Consider the following 20,470-nt stretch of genomic DNA (forward strand, 5'->3'; position numbering starts at 1 on the left):
CACTGCTCATTCATTATCAAAAGGTAAATATTGCATGGACAGCAAGTCAGGCAGACCGGTTTGGGGAGATTGTGCAGTTATTTCTTAGGTTATTGGGCATCACCTTTGGAAAAACACTCCAGCTCTACAGGCAGGTAGGCATCAACTCACCTCTCTGCACGGAGAGCACAAGCTTATGGCAGTCACCTGCTGTGATAAAAGGAAGATATGCTTTCAATCCCCACAATCTTTAAGAGCTTGGGTAACGTGACAAGCAAATCCTCAGAAGAAATGAGCCTGGAAAGAAGAACCAACAGGCAGAGAAACCCACAGCCCTGGTGCTGCTGTTCTCCATTAGCTGTCCCATGCAGGTCACAAGCTCAAGAATAGGAAGCTCCTCCAAATACTGCTTGTGAGCACACAGTCGCTCCTTTCCTCTTAGTTTCCACACCGAGAACAGTCCTCCTCCCAGGAGGGGTCAAATCTTTCACATCAGCTGAAGATGAAACACCAATCCAGCAATGAGTTGAGGAATAACCCATGGGCATAGTTAGAAACTAAGGGACAAAAACGTTGCTGACACTGCTCCCCAGTGACAGCAACATCTCGTGTCCTTCTTCAAATAGAGGGAAAGGAAAACTCACTTCTTGCAACCACCCCTCAGGCATTACTGAGATGGGCCACGAGTGCCCCTCTGCAACAGCCAAGCCCAGGCAGGGGATCTATCACATCAACTATTATCTTTACCTCCTGCTATCTCTTACGTCACAGGAGAGCTGGTATGTGATTGCAAGGTCATGCTCCATGCTTGGGGATCGTGGGAACGCTCACGGAAGTGCTCTCTCCTGCTCTGCCAGCTGGAATTGTTTGACAGACAAAAAAAAAAAACTAGAGAAATAATAATGTTAAAAACCACTGTTAAAGCGCAACCTCAGAGGTGTTTTATAGTATGGCAGTTTCAAAATAAACTGCACTGAGTGAAGGATTATCTTCTGCAGTTGCAGAATCCTTTTATGGATAACCAGAAGAACTTGTACTGACATTTTTATAACAGTATATTCATTAACAGCTGTGAAAATACATGAGCAAGACTGCTTAAGGCAGAGATTCTTAAAGGCATTCAGCCACAGCTGGCACAAGTGGCTGTGTGCAACCAAGAAAAGCTCAAAAATATCCAGGCATACAGCAATGAGAAGCACCTCTTTTCCTGAAGGAGAAGGGAGGCTGAACAGCAGGATTCCAGCCTTCTTGCAGAGTATTTAAATAATATTTAAATGGCTTGCTTGCAGATCCCTTAAAGCACTGAAATAAAGGCAGGTTCTGAAGTATCTCTGTGCCCAAGTCTGTGGCTATATGGTGACTTTAACCCAGCACAAATCCATGCAGGCCCAAACAAGAAGGCAATACAAAGCACACACAGCAGCACAGCCACATGTCTGGATGCTGGATGCACTCCTTATGCCCTGTTTCAGAACAGAGTGGGTAATTCTACCAGGAGCAAATGCTCCTGGCTCTTTCTGTGCTGGGGAATTGAGGTTTCTAGGAAGCAGACCCGTGGTCACACACATCCTTTGGTCCCAATCTCTGCCCCAGCTGGGTATATCTGGAATAACTGTAGATATTTAAGAGGAATCACATCTAAGGTGCTAAGCCCAGCAGCACACATTTCCTGATTTTACAAAAGAAAGAACACTTCCAGGAACACATGTTTCTGTGATCCTGACAGTGGCATTTTAATAGGAAATCCCACAAAACTCTTACACAAACTGTGCAAGAGAAAGGTGCTCTTTGGGAACTCAGAATACACCTCACCTCATTACACACACCGAGCCCATTCATCTCTCCACTCTAACTTCACTTCTTCTAGATCTCCACTTGCTGAAGGCTGTCATTAAACTGCATATTGAAGACACAGATTCTTCACAGACCTCTAGACAAAACTCTGCAGAATTCCTGCCTTTAGCCATGGAGAGGTTTATCCCCCTGCTTGGTGAGGTGATCAGACAGCCCTCTCTCAGCCTGGACTCGAACCAAGCGCTTTGAGGCTGCAGGACTTAATGAGCTTAGTGTTTACTTGATACCAGCCTGCTTTCCCCCCATCCAGCACAGAACTCCTGTGGAGGAGTAGGGAGTTCAGACAGAAATTCTAAATGAAGTTTTATTACAGCTCAAGTCACTGAAGGATTTCAGAGATCATAGGAATCTCAAAGACTGAAAACATTAGTCAAGATGAAAGCTCCTCTTAATAAGTTTCCTCTAAGATATCTGGCTATCTACAATCTCCACTTAAGCATCTGCTATACTGCTCTCATATGCAGCAGGGCAAAATGTTATGAATATGTCTATAGGAGTAGTTTTTGGCTTCCTCTGCCTGCATTCTGCTCTTCTCCGCAGTCTCTAGCAAATAAGCCAAGCACAGCAAAGACAGAAACACTCTCAAAACAGCCACAAGTCTCTGGTCACCTCAGCACAGCACAGCAGCTGAAAAAAAATCAGTTATCTCAGAGCACAGATGCACAGAGGTACAGCTGTGTACGCATTTATTTCTTCTGTTCATACAGTAGTAAGCAGTAGTGCCAGAAGGCTGAGGATGGACAGATGTCCTTCAATGCAGAAGCCACAAAGAAAGAAGTCAGGAAGCTACTACAGTGTTGCTTGTTTTGAGGAGGGTTTGTTGATTGTGTAATAAACTATTATGTTTCCATGTTCCAGTGCCTGAAAGAGGGGCACGTTAAGGTCATTGTTATTTAAGAGCAAGGCACTCCTCTGACCTTACATGTGTAGGCAGCTAGCACGAAAGTGGATGTAAACTGCACAGAGTAAGGAAGTCACTACCAACATTTACAGAAATTCATAGGCTGCTTTCCCAGGTTTTCCCAACTCTCCATTGCCAGCTACTCACAGTCCAGGCTTTAGAAGGCTCATTTCAAAGGCTGACCACCACGTATCACAACACTGCAGACTGAATTCTTTGGCCCCCACAGCTGTGTTTGCACACTCCTGCTCATTTGCCTACGTTGCTGCTGAGCACAAACAGAATTCAGCATTTTCTTCAAAAAGAAAACCAGACTGGTTTCACTTCTGCGTTGTCTTCCTATATGAGCACTGCCTTGAGCTCGCTCCTGAACCAAGAGAGACCAGCTGGGGCAGCCAAGTGCTGCTGCACTGGGCACTTCTCCCTATTTCAGCCTGTTCTGGGAAATAAGCCACTTGGGCCAGCAAATCTTTCCAACTCAAAACCAGCATAATGCCCATCCACACCAGGTCTGGCTGTGCCGCACTGACCCACGCCGTCTCCAGTCTCTGATGCAAGTTGAGAAGAACTACATGACCTAAAAATGACTTCACAAGTTATGATTAAGGTAAAAAAAAAAACCCCACACCACGTGTAAAAACATCCATTATTTGTGCAGTGCTGCCCATGTTTACCAGTTGAACACTCTGGCTTGGCTCTGAAATGGCATGGCTGCCAGCCCCTGCTGATGACCTGGAGGTCTGCAAGTTGTTCGTATTCAGATTTGCTCCAGCCTGGAATATGAAAAGTTACCAAACTTCAAGCACAAGCTGGCATCTCAATTTCCAGAGAACTGAAATAAAAGATGAAACCCCAAAGGGACACCGAAAATAGAATATTTGCTTAACTTAGGCAATTTGAAGCAATGGCACATCAGAGTGCTTTGATCGCTGGTCGGCTTACAAGCAAAATACCTCCGTAAATTAATCCAGGACCAGAAGTACGCAACCAGCAAATGACTTTTTCTCTTCCTTTTATGTTGCAGACATACCCCAGATTGTAAATCATATTATTTCCTGCCAGTTCTCCCAACAGGAATGTCTGACTAATGTTTCAGCTTTGTGGCACTAAACACTAAATTTCTTTAATTGAAACAGATACGTGGCTTCCCATCCTCCTCGTCATTTTACTCCTTGCCAACTTCCCGAGCTCAAAAGGCAGAAGCCTCCTCTTTCAAATTACACAATAGGATAGTATTACTGCTAGAAACTTTAGCAAAGGGTTGAATTATTGTAACCCTGAGCAATGAGAAGCACAGCCCTATGTTGAGCACAAGATTCCCCGCCGGCTCCCAGCAAACAGGCTGTCAGCATTCACTTTATAGGATATTAGATGGGAAGGGGAATAACTTCATCCAATCTATGAATCCCTGCATTCATGACACTTCCATCAGCTGCACACACCCCTTGCAATCTGTTTTCCCTTGTAATTTTTCCCTTGACTATTAACCCTCTTCTGGCAGATCCTATCTAAAGCCACTTGTAATATTGTTATAAATCACAGCTTCCTGGCAGCACCAGTGGGAGAAGCTCTGACTGCACATTTAAGAAACAATCACACGTAGTAAAAGCTGAAGAGCCATTACATCATGGATAGTAATAAAGAATAGTTCTTTTAATAATCTTTGATCATGGCACTGATGCAGACAGACTCCTTCTCCTGGGCTACTCTCTGGTTAGGATGGGATCCAGAGGCTTTTATCTTCCCAAATGATTACGGCCATCACATATCTTTAGTAACATTTAGCTCAATTTGCTGTTACATTAGTGCTGTGGTCAAGATCAAACAAGACACACCAGCTGCTGAGAATGCTCATTCCACAGATGTGAAATGAGGATTGAAGATTAAAACAAAAGCAAGAAGTGATGGATTGTAAGATTTTAGCTGAAAGTGCTGTACTTGACTTATTGTGTAACCTGTACTTACAGGGCAACTCTGCACATCATATCAGTGAACCCTTCTCAGAGATGTTCTCCTGCACAACATACTTCATTCTCCTCTGCACTCCCCTTTAAAACAGCTGAGCAAGCCATGACAACGCAGCACTAGAGCTAGTTAATGAATGAAATCTTCTGTAAACTCAGGTCTAGGTGCTGTATGCACTGACAAAGTCACCTGCGTGCTTGTCAAAAAGTGAGAGGACAACCCTGACCAGCTTTTGTTGTGCTGGTCCACGGACTGAACAGACACAAACCCCGAAGACAGGCACTCACAAGGCACCTCTTCTTTGCAGACCTTCTGCAGGGACAGTAACTTAGACATCTGCTCCAAAGGCTTGCATAGGAACTAAAATAATCCAAGAGAAGGAGAGCAAAATGAGGCAGCTTAAGTTTCGTTGCCACCAGCACGCTAATGACATTGGATACTTAACACTATTTCAGGCTGACAGCACAACTAAGGCAAGTTCTGGAGAGAAAGAGCAGCACTACCCGAGAGGTCTCCTCCTGCAGCTGCACTCAGTGATCTCCTCAAAGCTTGCAGGAAGCCTCTTCCCAAATCCTTGCTGCTTTACCTTTGAGCAGCTGCTTTCAAGTGTCCTTTGACTCAACCTCTGTGTTTTGACTTCATGACTCTTACCTGCAGATCAGGTGAGCACTGCCCAGTGCTCCCAGGGCACTGCCCAACATCCTTGCCCAACTCAGAAACAATTACCAAACGGATTACAGCACACTGAAGGCATTTCCATCCAGCAGTTTCAAAACAAACCACAGCTCATTACACTACCCTACTAAGAAGCTCAGTCTCATGGAACAACTATCTGTCAAACTATTTTACACCGACTGAGGAAAACCCAACAACCCTGACAGTTTGGGGCAGGCCACTGGACTGTAACTCTCCTTGCTGTAGAAGCAGGAATTTAGCAGCTCCTGGAGCACGTTCTGCAGCCAATTCGCACTCCCTGGGGCTGTGTTTCAGCTAGAGGCATTTCAGCTCCTGCTAACACATCCACAGGTGTGATGTAAAGCCCAGTGCAAGTCTCTCATCTGTCCAACAAACAGACAAGCAGGGTGGACCAGCACCCAGGCTTTCTGGGAACAGGCTATTCATCTTGACCTTTTTCCACCATCACTAATGATTTCTGCACCAGTGTTTGTCTTCTGGGTAACAGAAACAATGTTTTATTTATTAAACTTGTCATTGAACATGACAATGTAATTTACTGGCTTTCATCTTCTGCCAAGAATTCCTGTGAAGCGTAAAGTTTGCAAAAAGTCATTTCCCAATAAATCATGGCATCAAGTGAATACGCAATTTATTAACCCCACATGAAAGAGTAAAGAGGAGACAGCATGGAAAACCTACAGACTGCAAAACCACATTGCTAACTTTTAATAAATGGGATTAAAGTCACTGAAGTGGACTGCAGAGCTGACCACCTTAGTCTAAGTTTAATAAGTTTAATTAGGCTGATGTTACCTCACAATGGTTGCGAGTGTCTTTTTGCTTGGTTCAAGCGTGGATATAAAACAAAACAGCATTTTCTTCAACAGGTATTTCTACAGATAGGAGATATCAGAACGTATCCCAGTCTTGCAACCACTTTGTAAGGATGTTTATGTATCTGCCTAGCAGCTTTGCTATTGGAATAGATGCTGGCTGCAGCACAAGCACACACATACCCCACTGCAGACATCCCGGCGCAGGCTGCTTTTCTGACACTGTAACCATTCAGTGTCACTTAATGCACCCAGTAACTTAAGATGCCTCCAGATATTTCCTTGTGACAAGTCAGCACTGTACTTTAATCTCTTTCTGTAGCTCCACAAATACCATGGCATGTATAAGGCACCGTGCAGGTAAGCATCTCTTGCTTTCTAAAGACTGAAGGCACTGCCCCCCTGCCCCCATGTTCACCCTGACTCACCCAAGGCAGGATTACTGCTGAGTAGCTACAAGTTTTCACAGAACTTGTAACAGGAAGTGGTTCAAAGGATCTTCCTGATCCTGTCAGCCCTTTGGCTGAAACTCCTGTTACCTCTTTGCTTCTGCCCTGCAGATGCACCCCAAATTACTGAGTCTGTTGTCCCCATCCTTCCACTTGATTCTTTCTTCACAGGCCTGCTGCTTCTGGGTTAGCTCAGCCACTGAGATAAGGCAATGGAACAGCTCTGTGGTGGTTCCCCAGCCTGATGACCTGTTTCTTGTGGATCATCTTCTTGCCTTCCATCCAAACATTGCAGAGGAAGTGCCCAAATCAGTCTTTAGAGATAGACTGCTTTCTTTTTGCTGATTCTGCTGGCACCCTTAGCAGTGGCAGTACTGAGCTCAGCTTCAGCAGGCCAGCCAGGTTCTGTTTGCTGTTTCTAGAAAAAGTAAAGTAGCAGAAGAATTTAAGAAAAAAATCAGTAGGAAAACACAAGATCCAGCACATGTCATTGAAGGATCTGTGTTACAGCACATGCTGCTATCAGGAGATTCCAAAATAGGAGCTTCCATTGCATGCCACAGTCCCTTTCCACAGGACAGCACTGAAGCATCAGACTTTGGTACCTCTCAAAGAAGCTACTTGTTTACCAGTGGATATTCACAGCTGAATGCACAGGGCATTTAGCACCTTCGGATGGGTGTGATTAGACAGGAAATCCTTCCATTTTATTTTTAAAATATAAAAACTAATCACAACAAACCCAACAGCTCCTGAGGTTCAGCACTGCCATTTGCCATCCTGACCATCTGCGAACGCACTGCTTGCGATGCTTTCTTTTAATCCCGGATGATCTCTTCAAAGCACTGTTTTATCCTACGTGCTGCTTGTTTCACATCCCAATCAACTTGGTCACGAAAGCATCAGAAAAGGAGCTGCCAAATCAGATGGAGATTTTTTTTTTCCCCTTACACAAAGTGAGCTGCTCCTGGCCTGGCAGATCTACATTCTCCTTCCAGCCAACAGCAACCTAGATTTTTTCCATACAAGTTACATCAAAAACAGGAGAGAAAGCACATATTATTATAGCAGCAGGGAGGCACATACCCTATCACCAAATGACTACAAACAGACATGCTTACTGAGAACCTAATCAACACAGCTTCGTGCTGGGCTGTTAGTGCAGCGCTGCGCTCCTGCCTGCTGCTCTGGGACTAGCTCAGCACTTTCCAGTACCCCAAAGTCTCGTAGCTGGGGTTGTAAATTCATGGGATAACTCTGGCAAGTAATCAGATGCTTGGCAGGGCAGCGAGGAGACAGGGAGAGGTTATCTAATTAGCTCTCATCCCCCAGCATTCTCCTATTGCCTAAAAGGTCACAAAAGTAGGTTAATATGCCTTTCAACTCTGCCCAGTGAAATGCACCTTGCTGATTGCACCTCAAAGCTTGCAAACAGTTCAGCTTCATCCAAAAGATCCAAGGGTAAGAAAAGTTCTAAACTAGGAAGCTAGTGGTTTCACTTGTACTAAGGCCATGAAATTCTCATCTCCATCCAGTAAGATACTCAAGCACCCTGGAATTCCTCCCCTTGCCACAACTCCAAGGCTTACCCAAGGTTTCCATGTTTTTCCATGCTTTTCTTGCTGTTTATATACACACCTGACCTACCCCCAAGACAGAGCTGCAGTCAGTGTGCAATCCACAGATGCATTTGTTTCCCAAGGTTTTAATACATTTAACTAACAGAGACAGGTTATATTGAGGCACTTATTTGCCAATCCCAATCCATGTCAGACTTCCCCTTCAATTTCATACAGTTAAGTTACTTCATTTGACCAATTTTCACCTGACCACACTCTGCAGCACCTCCACCTGTACCAGCAGCCACATGAAAGCTGTACTTGGCCAATCCAGCACAGCAGTCAGCACGGAGCCAAGATCACATCGCTCTCCCCACTGCACCCAAGATGACCCCTGGATTTGCACAGCGATGGGAACTGCTGGATAAATGCAGTTTTCACCTGCTGCAGTCAGCATGATGCAGCTGATATTTTACCTCATTCCACCATTTCAATTTTCTCATCCTTTGAATTAAGTTACCAAAAGGAAAAAAAAAAAAAAAAAAACCAACAAAACCATCTCTTGTTTCTTGAGCCTGTCTCAAGTTGCCAGCACAGCCATCACACAGCCACCTCAGCAAGCTTTTTTTTAAATCCAGCTATTTCCCAAAGCAAAAAGGGGAAGCCAGGTTACAGGACATCACTTGCAAGCTCAGCACTTTAACAAACATGGAAGATAGAAAGCATCACCTGAAAGAACACAAAATTCCCGGAGGAAATAAAAAGTATTTCATTTACGGTGCTGTGGATTGATGGCTTAAGGCAACCACTAAGCTTATGTCTTCAGTGCCATCTCAACCTTTTTCCTTCCACACAAAATCCTCTTAAGTGCCCTTTTTGTTCTTGTCTAGCTGATGGTGCTAAAATTCTCAGATCCCAGGTTCTGCTTTCACCCAGACTGCTCGCCCTCCCACTTTGCAACAAGGATGTGATGGAAATCCCAAGGCACTGCACCAAGCAAGAACTCTGCTCTGCTTTCTGTAACTGAAAGACCTGGAGAACATCCTCTCTGCGATCAGAAGAACAGCACCAGTAATGACTTGCTCTGCAGCCCAGCTAAGAACACTGAGAGCAATTTCTTACGGGTTTAAACCAAGAAGCAGGACTCCCAAATCAACCCCGTGCTGATAAATAACACAAGCTACGCCGGTGGAATATAAAGCAGCAAGGCTGAATTTGCATTCAGCAGGAATAAAGCAGGTAATTTATGGGAAGGGCAGCTGGATAAGTCAAGTGCCTACAGATGCATTCTGCAATTCCTCAGCCCAACTTGGACAAGGCAGCACAAGCTCACGGAGCACAAGCTTACAGCATGCTGCACACTTCCACTCTAAATCCTAAAGGAGGACAGCGGGGCCAAGAAGAGAACCAAATAATACAAGGAAGTCTGATCTTTGATGCCAAGGACTCAAGCCACCATTCTAGGAAACTGAGCACCAAGTATTACTTAACACAATTAAAGTAATTCTAAATAAAAGCCTATTTTAGACAACCACAGAGAGGAAGCAGATCCCGTTTCTGATTCCTGAACTCAGAGATTTGTTGCAGCTAAAAAGCCAGAAGGATTGGGTTGCCACTCCATTTGGCACGGAAAATTACAACTTTATAATTGGGAAACAAGCAGAGCAGCTTCCTCAAGCATTCTCCATTTTCTCCTCGTAATAAAACCTCTCAGCTCAACCAGCAGGGAGACATATTTAAAACTTGCTTGACCAGCATTCACCCTTGAATTCCTGTTCAAGTTAGAAAAGCTTTGTAATAAATAAACAAACATACAAACCAGCAAACAAATCCTGCACTACAGCACAGCTAGGGGGACCAGGAAGGTGGGAAAAGGTTTATAATGCTCAGACATTTGTTGCTCCTTCACACCACATGGATTCCATCCACAATGGAAATTCAAATTTGAAATCCTATGGTTTTAAGTGTGGTTTTCCCTCTTTGCTGGAAATGGAAAAGGATTAGGAAAAAATGGGCAAGCTGGGGGCAATACACATGCTTTGGATCTTGTGCACTAGGGGAAGAGAAACAAAGGTTTGGTTGGGCATTCCAAACTCTTCAGAACTCCTTACGTAAAACAACAGAAAGGAGTGAAATTATAATGCACAGTGACTGACCGAGGATACAGATGAAAACAGAAGACCAGTTTCATTTTGAGCATCTTTAACTTTTGGAATTTCATCCTTTGTCTGGAAAAAACACAATCACTGCATTGTATAGAAACGGGACAGAAAACCAGGCTCAGCACAGACCTGATCTCCAGCCCCAGCTGCCTGCACAGGCACCTTTCAGAACTTCACATTTACGCAGTAAAATTGCAGCTCTTCAGAAGGCACTGAAACAGCTTCATGTTGAGATAAAACTCGAAGCAGCATGGCAATGATGTGCACCAGTTCAAGGGGAGGAAAAAGAAATCAGCTCTACAATTTGAATTAAAGTAAGGAGCCCTTTGGATGTGACCAAACATACCTCCAAAGGGCAGGCAGGAGAATTCTCCATGCACAGTCTGGAGCTCATCAGCCATCCTTTGCATGGGAAACTCAACTGAGAAGAATTCCAGCAGACAACTGTAGAACATGTCTTTCCCAAAGAGAATCATTTAATTACTAATGTAATAAGCACCAAAAATAGTAATTCAAAAGAGTTAAACTGTGCTTTCATTCTGGTTTATTCCCAGACGTCAATTAATAAGATACCAGCAAGCATATTTACCATATGAGGAAATCCCATCTGAAGATCTTCAAATATTCTCAAGCCAAAGATTTAACATCACTGCAATGACAGCATTCCCCATCCCAACAATACCCACCAACTTGATTTACTTTGAGAATTTGCCTTTTAAGACAGCATTTATCTAAGCTCACATACTTGGCTTATAAAACATGGACTCTACAAAATAACTCAAATCAGGATTTCTCAGGAGGCACAAGGTGCAAAGGACGTGCTGCGGGCACTGAAAGCCTTCCCTGAGCTGATGCCGTGGGTTTCAAGAGTGACAAAATCACAATCAGAAACAGACTCAGAGTTCAAGAAGATGAAAAAGTACTAGCCTCACTTGATTGGTTTCACAAATTTTACATTATTTTGGTAGCACCTGCATAAAACAGCAGCTGTAAGTGCCAGTGCCATTTTAGCTCCTCCATGCTCCATCTGAGTATTGTCTAAAGCAAAAGATCCTGGGGATGCTCTAAATATCAGAAGAGAACTAAAGCTGAAACTGGAAATTGCACTGTCTGCATAATGCTGATTCTAAGAGCAAGGTTTTATTAACACCTCACCACAGCTCATTTACCTCTTGTAACCAAGCCCAGAGAACTTTCTTGCAGTAGACCTGGATAAACCACACTCCAGTTGCCCCACTCAGTGAGCAAGCCTTCAGGTGTGTACACAGCCACCACAACACACAAATAACGGGGCAGCTGCCACAGGTTCCTACCTGAAGTCCACCCAACAGCTGAGTCTAACAGTACTGGAGATCCTGGTCAGGTTTCTCCCGTGCCCACTGCTCTCCGTGACTAAACATGAGAAATCAGAAGACAGCAAAAGCTTATAGCACTCACAAAACTTCTAAAGAGCTTGTGCTTTTCTCCCCTAAAGAGTGATAAAGTCACACACCTCAACTGAATTATTCTTACAGAATACTTTTGCATTCCCTTAAAAGTAGCAGGTATCACCACCGTTGTTTTACATGAAGCCTGCTTTGTTGTCCTTCAGTTCTTTCTCTGTGAGGATTTCTGCTAAGACTGAAGTCAGGATAGTTGGTTGAACTCCTGACTAATAAATCCTGCAGCAGGTCTCGTGCACAAAGACTTCGGCCAGGCTTTCTGGTCTAACATTCACAGGTAAGTCAGATGCTCCATCATGCCAACCCCACGCTCAGGTGACAAGCACAGCTTTGCTCCAACAGGCACAGAATCTTGATCATAAGCATTCTTCACCTTCCACTAGAAACCAAAGATCTTCATCCTGTGCCATATAAGTGGTGGGATCACCAGGACCTTCAGCCTCCAGAGTAAAGGATAAGATACTGCCTCTGAAATTCTTACAGTTGAAGCAAAAGATTGATTACTCAACCAGTCTTTTTGTACAGCCACACACATTCTTAACCTAACTAAATTTGAACAGTCTCAAAAAATGTCAAACCACAAATTCCTGAGCAGTACCAACACTGGAGCAATTACAGCCCTAGAGGCACGCTGTGTTACAGGGGTTCGGCAGGCACCTCGCCAGGTGGGCCGGGCACAGCAGGACTGCTCCGCCCTTACTGCTGGGTGCGCCCAGAGGAGATGAGACCTCCAGGGCTGCACCCCTTCCACGTACAGTACCAAAGGGAAACCGAAGGCTTTGTCCCTTGGGAGAGCTCATCCCGCCAGCACTGCGCAGCCAGACTGCGCGGCTGCAGAAGGCAAACACTCCAACCCGAACCCTGGCAGCACCGCACACCGCAGCGGTGCCGCCCCGGACGGGCTCGGCCGCCCCGCACGCCCCCGGTTCCCGGTTCCGCACAGCTGCTGAGGGACGCGGAGCTCGAGGCGACGCTCCGCCCGCCCGTTCCGGCTCCGTTAGACGGCGGCACCGCGAGGCGCCAGACCCTGCGGAACCCCGCGCCCTGCGGAACCCCGGGCCCTGCCTCACCGCCCCCCGCGGGCCGTGCCCCCACCGCCTCCCCCCGGTGCAGGCCGCAGCCGGGGCCTCCCTCACCGCCGCCCCGGGGGAGGGAAAAGGAAGCGGTGGGGCGCGGCCGCGGGGCTGGAAGCGGCGGATCCCGGCGCTGCCCGCGCGGCGCTCACCATGGCGGCTCGGCGGGGCTGCGCTGGGCGGTGGCAACGGCGGCGCCTCCCGGTCCGCTCCGCTCCGCTCTCCCTCCTTCCGAGGCAGGCCGCGGCCCTTCCACTTCCGCCGTTGCCTAGGAGTGAACATCCGGGTCAGCGCCGCGCCGCCCCGCCCCCCCGCCGCAGCCCAACCAATCAGAGCGCGGCTCGCCGGCCATCGCCAAGTATGGAGCGCTGCGCGCGTACGGGGCGGGAGAGAAGGGCGGGAGGAACCATTCCCCGCGGCAGGGCGGGGGGAGCAGCGCCAGGCGCTACCAACGTCAGCGCGGGGGTGGGGAAAGCTGAGACCGGAAGAAGCGCGGCCAATCAGGTGCAGGGGGCGGGGCCTGCGGGAGCGCGGCCGCGCACCGGTCTCGCGGTTCTGCCCGAACGCCTGAAACCGCCCTAAGGCGGAAGGGAGAGCGGGGCTTAGCGCTGCGAACTGCTGCTTGCAGGGTTCGGTGTGCTGCCGGTCATTCTCCATTCCCTCAGTCCCAAAGGACAGGTGATGAGGAATAGTCGGCTTCTGGCTAATTGAGGACAAAGGTAATTTGAACAGCAAGTGTCCAGCTTGCTTGGGAGTTTAGCTTTGATTCTGTAAAGCGTGCGTGTGCCTGCTGGAAGGTGAGCAGGTGCACGCACGTTTTGGTGACTTGAGCTCAAGAAGCTGATACACATCTGTGAATTAAAATCAGTGGATCCGGGTGTACGGGTAAATAAAACATTCCTGCTTTCCTCTGTCTGTCCTTGGCAGAAATCTATTCCTAAAATACTAAATTGCCTTTCAATGATCTCGGGTAAAACCAATCCCCGTTTCTGACTGTCCTTCCTGTGCAGAGCATGTCAGAGTCAATAGTAGCACAGCTCTCCATTGCAGCTTTTTGGGAGCAATCTTTTGGGCTGTGCTTCATGAGAGCTTTGTGCCAGGATCCCGAGAACCCTCTGCTGGTGCTCCTTGGCTCCTGCATTGCAGGCTTGGCCGTGGTGAGCCAAAAGCCCAACGCTTGTTCTGTTTGCTTTCCTTCTTTGCTGTAGAAACTGGAAATGCTGTCAAGGGGAGTCATGCATTGCTTCCTGCTCTGATGCAATGGTGTGAAACCACAGCCTGTGTGCAATTGTAATAGAACTTATGTATTCTTAAGTGAACTGCTTCATTTTTTCCTGGGAGGTGACATTTTGTGGTACATCCACCCGCCAGGAGATAGCCAAGGCCAAGCTCTGACTTTCCACTAAAACATTATCACAGATGTTTTTGGTTCAGCTGTCAATTTTAGTAGCTCTCAGATACCAAGCAGAACCTTCCAAGAGATGACAACTCGGGCTGTGTTCACTTCACTTAACAACACAGGGCAAAACAGCTGCAACTTTCAGGTTCAAGGCAAGAAGCTGATTTCCAGGGATGGGACATGTTAGCATGAGCAGCACGAGGTGGAACTGTTGGAGGTCATGAATTATAAAACCCAAACTGTCCTACATGTTGATGACTGTTGCTGTCACCCATTTTTTAACTTAATCTTGACCTACATTTGGTTGATTTGTTTGTTTATACCTTTGGTCTTTTTGGTGCAGAAACAAAATGTTTCTGGGAGGCAAAGAGTGGAAAACAGAATGATAACCTCAGGAAAAAAAGGAGCTATGTTACTTAACAAACAAAAGCACATGAAAAAACACTACCAAACAAACCCTAGGATGGGAAATAATGTCTAGTAGAAAGGCCACATGACCTCAAAAGGCATTTCCTGCTCTGGAGTCTCCAAATTCAATTCTTTGCCAGTACTATTCAGCCTAACCTCCCTGAAGCCAGTTTGTAACTTGCGGCAATCCAAACTCCTTCTATTTCCCAGTCCCCACATCCTTCAGTCCTTACATTCCTTCAGAGATCCTACCAGCACTAATTAAGAAAAGGCCACCTTCATTACTCAGTACATTATTCCTTCTTTTTACAGGATTGCACACGTCTAATGTGCACATTTTCCTTGCAGCAGGGTCTGGGAGGACAAACACGTGCTCTCAACTTCACAGCTTTTGTCACAAAACTCATGCCAACTCCTCAGTGACTGTTTTGCTTTTAGGTCTTACAGTTAATGAACAGAAAAGGTTTCTAGCTGCTTGCTGAAGACAGAGCAAAAGCAGATTTATGTAGCCTGGTACATTTTAAACAATCTGAGATCTGAATGAACGTCGATGCCAAGAGGATGTTTTTCTTACATGAAAAAATACAAGCATGCTGGATTATGTTTTCCTGCTAATAGGTATAAAGCACATAAACAGCTGCTTTTTGTTTTCCCAAAAATATTTGCATTAAGAAGATCTGCAGATTCCTTTTGAAACTGATGTAACATCTTTTCAAATGAGGACCAGCTGCTTGCTTTGCTTGTTTATAGCAGGACATGCTTAAGGGAATGTTTTTGTTTGTTTATTAAGATGTAGGAGCAAGCTCTTCCTTGCAATTTGCAGTGTGGAGATCTCAGCTGGCAGAAAGCTCCCTGTATGTAACTACAGTTGTGGCCATCCTACCTTCTGTTGCAGTTCTTGGAGAGGCTGACACAAAACAAAGCTTATTCAGTCTCTGAGTGGGAGATATTCAGTAGATCTGAGTGCTGTGAGGTGGCGTTAGCTGCACTCCAGGCATGTCCCACACCTCCCAGCATGGAGTCATCCATCTTTAGCCAGGAGTGTGCTCAAAAGGCTCAGCAGCAGGCATTATGCATCTTAGAATGAGGGCCTATAAACAAAGGAAGCAAACAATTATGTTAGTTGGTGGCTTAACAGCCCTACAACATCAGATTCATGTGCAACTAATAAGAAGGCTTTTCATCTTTTAATCAGCAACTATAAAATACATATGCTCTCCCCGTACTTTTGATTATATTCAAGGAAGCAAAAGGATAAATACTTCTTTTTTAGCATTGTCACGTTTAGCCAGAACTCCTTCAAACACGACATGCTTTTTATTTTATCCTCCTTGCATGGTGCAACGCTGTTTATTTTGTTTATTCCAGCACTTAGCCAGGACCAAAATGTAACTGAGAACGTGCTTAGAAACCAGGTCCTAAAGAAAGCTTTAACGCTTCACCAAACACTCATTTTTCCACTAAAGAAAAAGACATCTTAGACTTCTTTTTTTTTTCTTTTTTTCCCTTTTTTTAAAGTTAGATTGCCCATTTTCTTTCATGTCCAGCTCGAGGCACTTGAAAGATATGTAAACTTTTTATTAGGGGTTCTCATAAATTGAATTTACTGCTGCAAGAGTCTCCACTTCCAGCAATGGTAAAGTTTAGCTTGCTGGTTTGTATTAGTCAGTCAGTAAACCAGCAGCTTCACTTGATTTGAGGCTGAAAACTGAGCATTTCTTGGAAACTAATATAGAAAAAAGGTACCTGCAATGCCACCCAATGGATTGGAATTTTGTATTCAAGCCATAGATAGTTCTCACTATGGAGATCTTTGTACACACTGTCAAAATAGCTGCACAAACAATAAAAACCGCCTCCCTCCCATTCCAATTCCAAGGCAGATTTGCTGAGGGTACTCTTGCAATACAGTACAAGAGCTGATCAGCAAATCAAAATATAATGTTTGGTAAAAAGCAACATGCTGTCCATTTGGAGAGGTTTGAGGCACTCCTCCTCCCATATCAAGAACACTAAAACAAAGCTCCAAAACGAGACTCTTCATCAGCATCCAGGCAGATATACTGCCTGCCTTAGAGGTTCATTTGAATAACATAAAAGGCAATTAACTTAGGGGCCTGAAACGTCCATATAATTGTTTATTTCAGTCCAGAAGTACCTGTCCACCCTCATGAGTGCCTTCAGAAATACCTTGCAGTTGTTTGCAGCCACACTCTTTCTGTGTCCCATAGATTTCCACCCAGTTGTGTTTCACAGAATGCGTGATGCCAATGGGCAAATGTCAGCGAGACATATCTGAAACCTCACCACACAAAACCCAGCAGAGCCTGCTCACAAAAGGACCACGAGGCTTTCTTTAAATATCAATCCCAAAAAGCAGACTGCAGAATTACTGAGATTTTTTGTTTTTCAGCATATGCCTCTTCATTGTGAATTCAGGGATGCTGTTTACTTCTGTGCTTGTGATTGCAATTTTACCTCTATATTTTGAGCATAGAAAGTGCAATAGGAAAGACCTCTCAGAACTGTCTTTAGCCTGAGCAAAGAATATAGAGAACATTCTTGTCAAACTTGGTCATTAACTGCACTAATAATGCCTCCAGCCTGTCATTAAAAGAGAAGCAAGGAGAAGCTGATTAAATGCACCAGAAAGAAACAAAACTTTCCATTCCTTTCCTTCTTCCTTGACACGTTGCACTTCATTGGAAGCGTGCTAATATACCAGCCAAAAGAGTTGTAAGGGCTTGGATTCCTTCTTAATACAATAGTCACGGTTCACTAGTTAGAATCTGCATGGAAAAAAAGTGCTTAAAGAGCTGAGGAGGAGTACTTTCTGCAGGGTTATTCATTAGACAGTCTCTATCAGTACAGTGCAATAGTACTTTTTCAACAATCAAACTAAAAAATGGATCACAAAGTAGCACGCATCAAATGAAGATGTGTTGTAGTGGTGCTGATGCCTGCAAGGGATGAAAGCCAAAATACAGGAGTTAGCAAAAGCTCAGATCAATTTTTCCATGCTTTCCTTCAGGTTCCTGAACCAAACTTCATATTCATGGCAAAAGCAGCTTGAAGCAGAATTAGCACAACGAGCTGTGACACATCTTGTTCCGTTTTTTAAAGTTCCACTTCAATCAGCTGTACCTGACAACTGTAACCAGCAGTACTGCCCCGCTGAATGTAACTGAATGTAACATTACGTCAGCTTTGCAAAACTGGCATGAAAATACATTAGCACAGTCATGGGATGGACTTATTAATGTGAATGTGATCACTATGAAAGGGCTGAATGATCACTCTGCATCACAAGCTGTGTTTCCTAATGCAGTAGCTCAGCCCTTAGCCTATTGTTCATCCCCACAGATCTGAGTGCCTTCCACATAAAATCAATAAGAATACAAAGTGGACTTAATGGAGTCTCTGGCACTTTTCCCACTTGAAGGCAATGTCCTGCTGAGGAGGGGTTTCTTTTTCCTCAGAATTTGGATTTAGACTTCTTTTTGTTGTGGCTCGAGTAGCAAGGAGGCTTTCAAAGAGGAAAATAAGCATCAGTATCTGCTGGCAAACACTGGTGTGTGTTCCTCACTAAGTGTGAAAAAAAAATAACTGAAATGGTGACCAAGAGAAGTTTCAGCCTGGGTTTCATTCTCTCTGAAACATGAAAAAGCAGTCTGAGAGCAAGTGGGGACCCACTATGGTTGTGTCAACCAATTCAAGCAGATAACTCCTACGCTGCTGTCTTCCTATGCAGATTACTGCTGCACTTGGCAGAAAAAAAGTGTGTGTGGGAGGGGATTCATGTTATTTAATAACTATGCGAGAACTTTCATGTGTATTCTTTGGAAAAGAGGAGTTTGGGAACACATTTATGCCCAACAGGGAACTGACAAGAGAGGTGGTATAGGACTGTTTGAAAACATTCCTTGTACCAGAAGAGGCGATATACTCATCCCAGGCAAAAGTCAGGATTTAAAAGAAAGTCAGTTGTACTTTTGTAACAAAAATTATTGAGGTGAATGTGAATTTGTCCCATGTTGCATTATGCACAAGCTAGGGCAAAGGGTGAAAAGACAAATAACAGCCTAAAGAGTTGAGCTGTGGTTGGTGTAGCAACAGGGAGGCTCTCCACCTCTGGATACAAGCAGGGACTGTGCCCTCTGCAAGCTTCTGTGCAGCTTCTTCTCTAAGGAAATACAATTCTCACCAGCTCTGTCTCTTGATTGTTTGATGGCCATCTGTTGAACAACAACTCACAGTGTATTTATGTCAATCCCTAATGTTTAACTGTGAACAATCCTATTATTTTAATACTTTAAGTGAGGTATACAATTAAGTCAATTGGTGATGGAAGATCTGAACCTACTACAGTTTGATTTCCCTCAGAGAAAGGTAGGGATTTTTGAAGCTTCTTTCAATGCTCATCCTCCTCTATCTTTTCATTTTTATTTTCTATGCTGACAAAAAAACTGGAAAGGAAGGAAGAAGGGAGGGAAGGTAGCTCACGCCAGACTGTGAAATGTAAAACAGGTTTTTCAAAACTACGTGTTCTAAACATCACCTTGGAGTCATACAATAATAAATACTCCATATTAAACTGAGAGGGTCTAATTGCCAAGTTACTATAGCAATGGGGAGAAAAGTCTGTCTTTGGACACATTCTCTCCTGCCTTAGTTTTCCCTTGGGTAAGCAGGGGAGAAGGGGTGCAGAGAATGTGTTCTAGATTGTTAATGGATAACATTTTCCAGAGACCCCTCTCATCAGCCAGTGACTCCAGGATTTAAAAGAAGCAGACATTTCTCAGAAGAAATCTGGACATCTAAAACAATTATACTGAACTATTCCATCTCCTTAGAAGGGATTTAAAGCATCAGGTTCCTGACACCAGGCTGTCAAAATACTTCAAGACCCATTACAGAGCAATATGACCCTTTATAAATCGTCTTACAGCCCAACAGCTCACCACCACTTCCTTCATCCGTGAAGAAACAGTGCATTCCAGAACTCGAAAAGCCTGAAAACGAGTAAGTGTGAAGTGAGACTACACATTGGCAATAACAAATACCCAGCACAGGCCAAAGAGAAGACGGTACTTCTGGGTTGTTTTTAAAATATTGATTGCTAGAATTTAAGTTGGAGAGAAAAAGAAAAGAATTGTGTGGATGCTTCAAATATCTTTTCCCTCCTAATATTTTTCAGAGCTGAGTGTGCCTGGAAATAGACGGGTGGAGCTGGCACACTGGGATGTACCACAGGATCAGCAGTTTCAAAAAACACTCCTTCATCCGCTCAGGGAAAAAATTGCTTGATGCTGCTGGTATTTTTATAAGCAATTTGATGCATGGCTCTATTTTTGATGCTGACCCCAATGTGAAGTGATGCGAGTACAGTGGATGGGAAAGAGGAGAAAATGAGGCTCCTTTACAGGAAAACAAGATTTGTCTTCTCCAGTGAAACTTTTAAAGCTGCAAGGCTTTGGTTTAACCATGTGCTTTCCAAAAACCTAAATAAATAAATTAGATTGTTAACTAAATACAACTTATGTTTGTAAGAGCCAGTTATGAACATTTCTTGCTTTGGTGAAGGTGTGAAGTCAATGCCTCCCACCATTGCTTTAGATCAAGAACAGTTACACCTTTAAGATAAACCAAAGTGCACAAATGATAATAATTAATAACTTCAGAAAATTTTCACCCACTTTGGAAAGTTCTGACATTTATTTGTCAGCTCAGTCTTTCTCTTATTTCTTAAAGAACATCCAGTTTCTAAA

The 20,470-nt window shown here is 44.6% G+C and overlaps 1 protein-coding gene and 1 long non-coding RNA gene across 4 annotated transcripts in view; one reads left to right on the forward strand and one right to left on the reverse strand.

The window, feature by feature from the left end:
• CAPZB (capping actin protein of muscle Z-line subunit beta) overlaps positions 1-13,194 on the reverse strand; it is a 52,307-nt gene extending 39,113 nt beyond the window's left edge. For 2 of the 3 annotated variants that reach the window (XM_085242576.1, XM_085242578.1), the window contains exon 1: positions 13,048-13,194. In XM_085242576.1, coding sequence (XP_085098702.1) covers positions 13,048-13,050 — 3 coding nt within the window. In that variant the 5' untranslated portion in view covers positions 13,051-13,194. The remainder of the gene's footprint in view (positions 1-13,047) is intronic. The other variant, XM_085242579.1, reaches the window with a different exon arrangement.
• Positions 13,195-13,266: 72 nt separating this feature from the next.
• LOC146542890 (uncharacterized) lies at positions 13,267-20,238 on the forward strand. Its single transcript, XR_014887918.1, has 2 exons — positions 13,267-13,614; positions 19,900-20,238. It is a non-coding gene; the product is annotated as an uncharacterized LOC146542890 (long non-coding RNA).
• Positions 20,239-20,470: the final 232 nt, after the last annotated feature.

This window comes from Meleagris gallopavo, chromosome 23 (assembly GCF_905368555.1).
Source record: "Meleagris gallopavo chromosome 23, MGAL_WU_HG_1.1, whole genome shotgun sequence".
NCBI classification, from domain to species: Eukaryota; Metazoa; Chordata; class Aves; order Galliformes; family Phasianidae; genus Meleagris; species Meleagris gallopavo.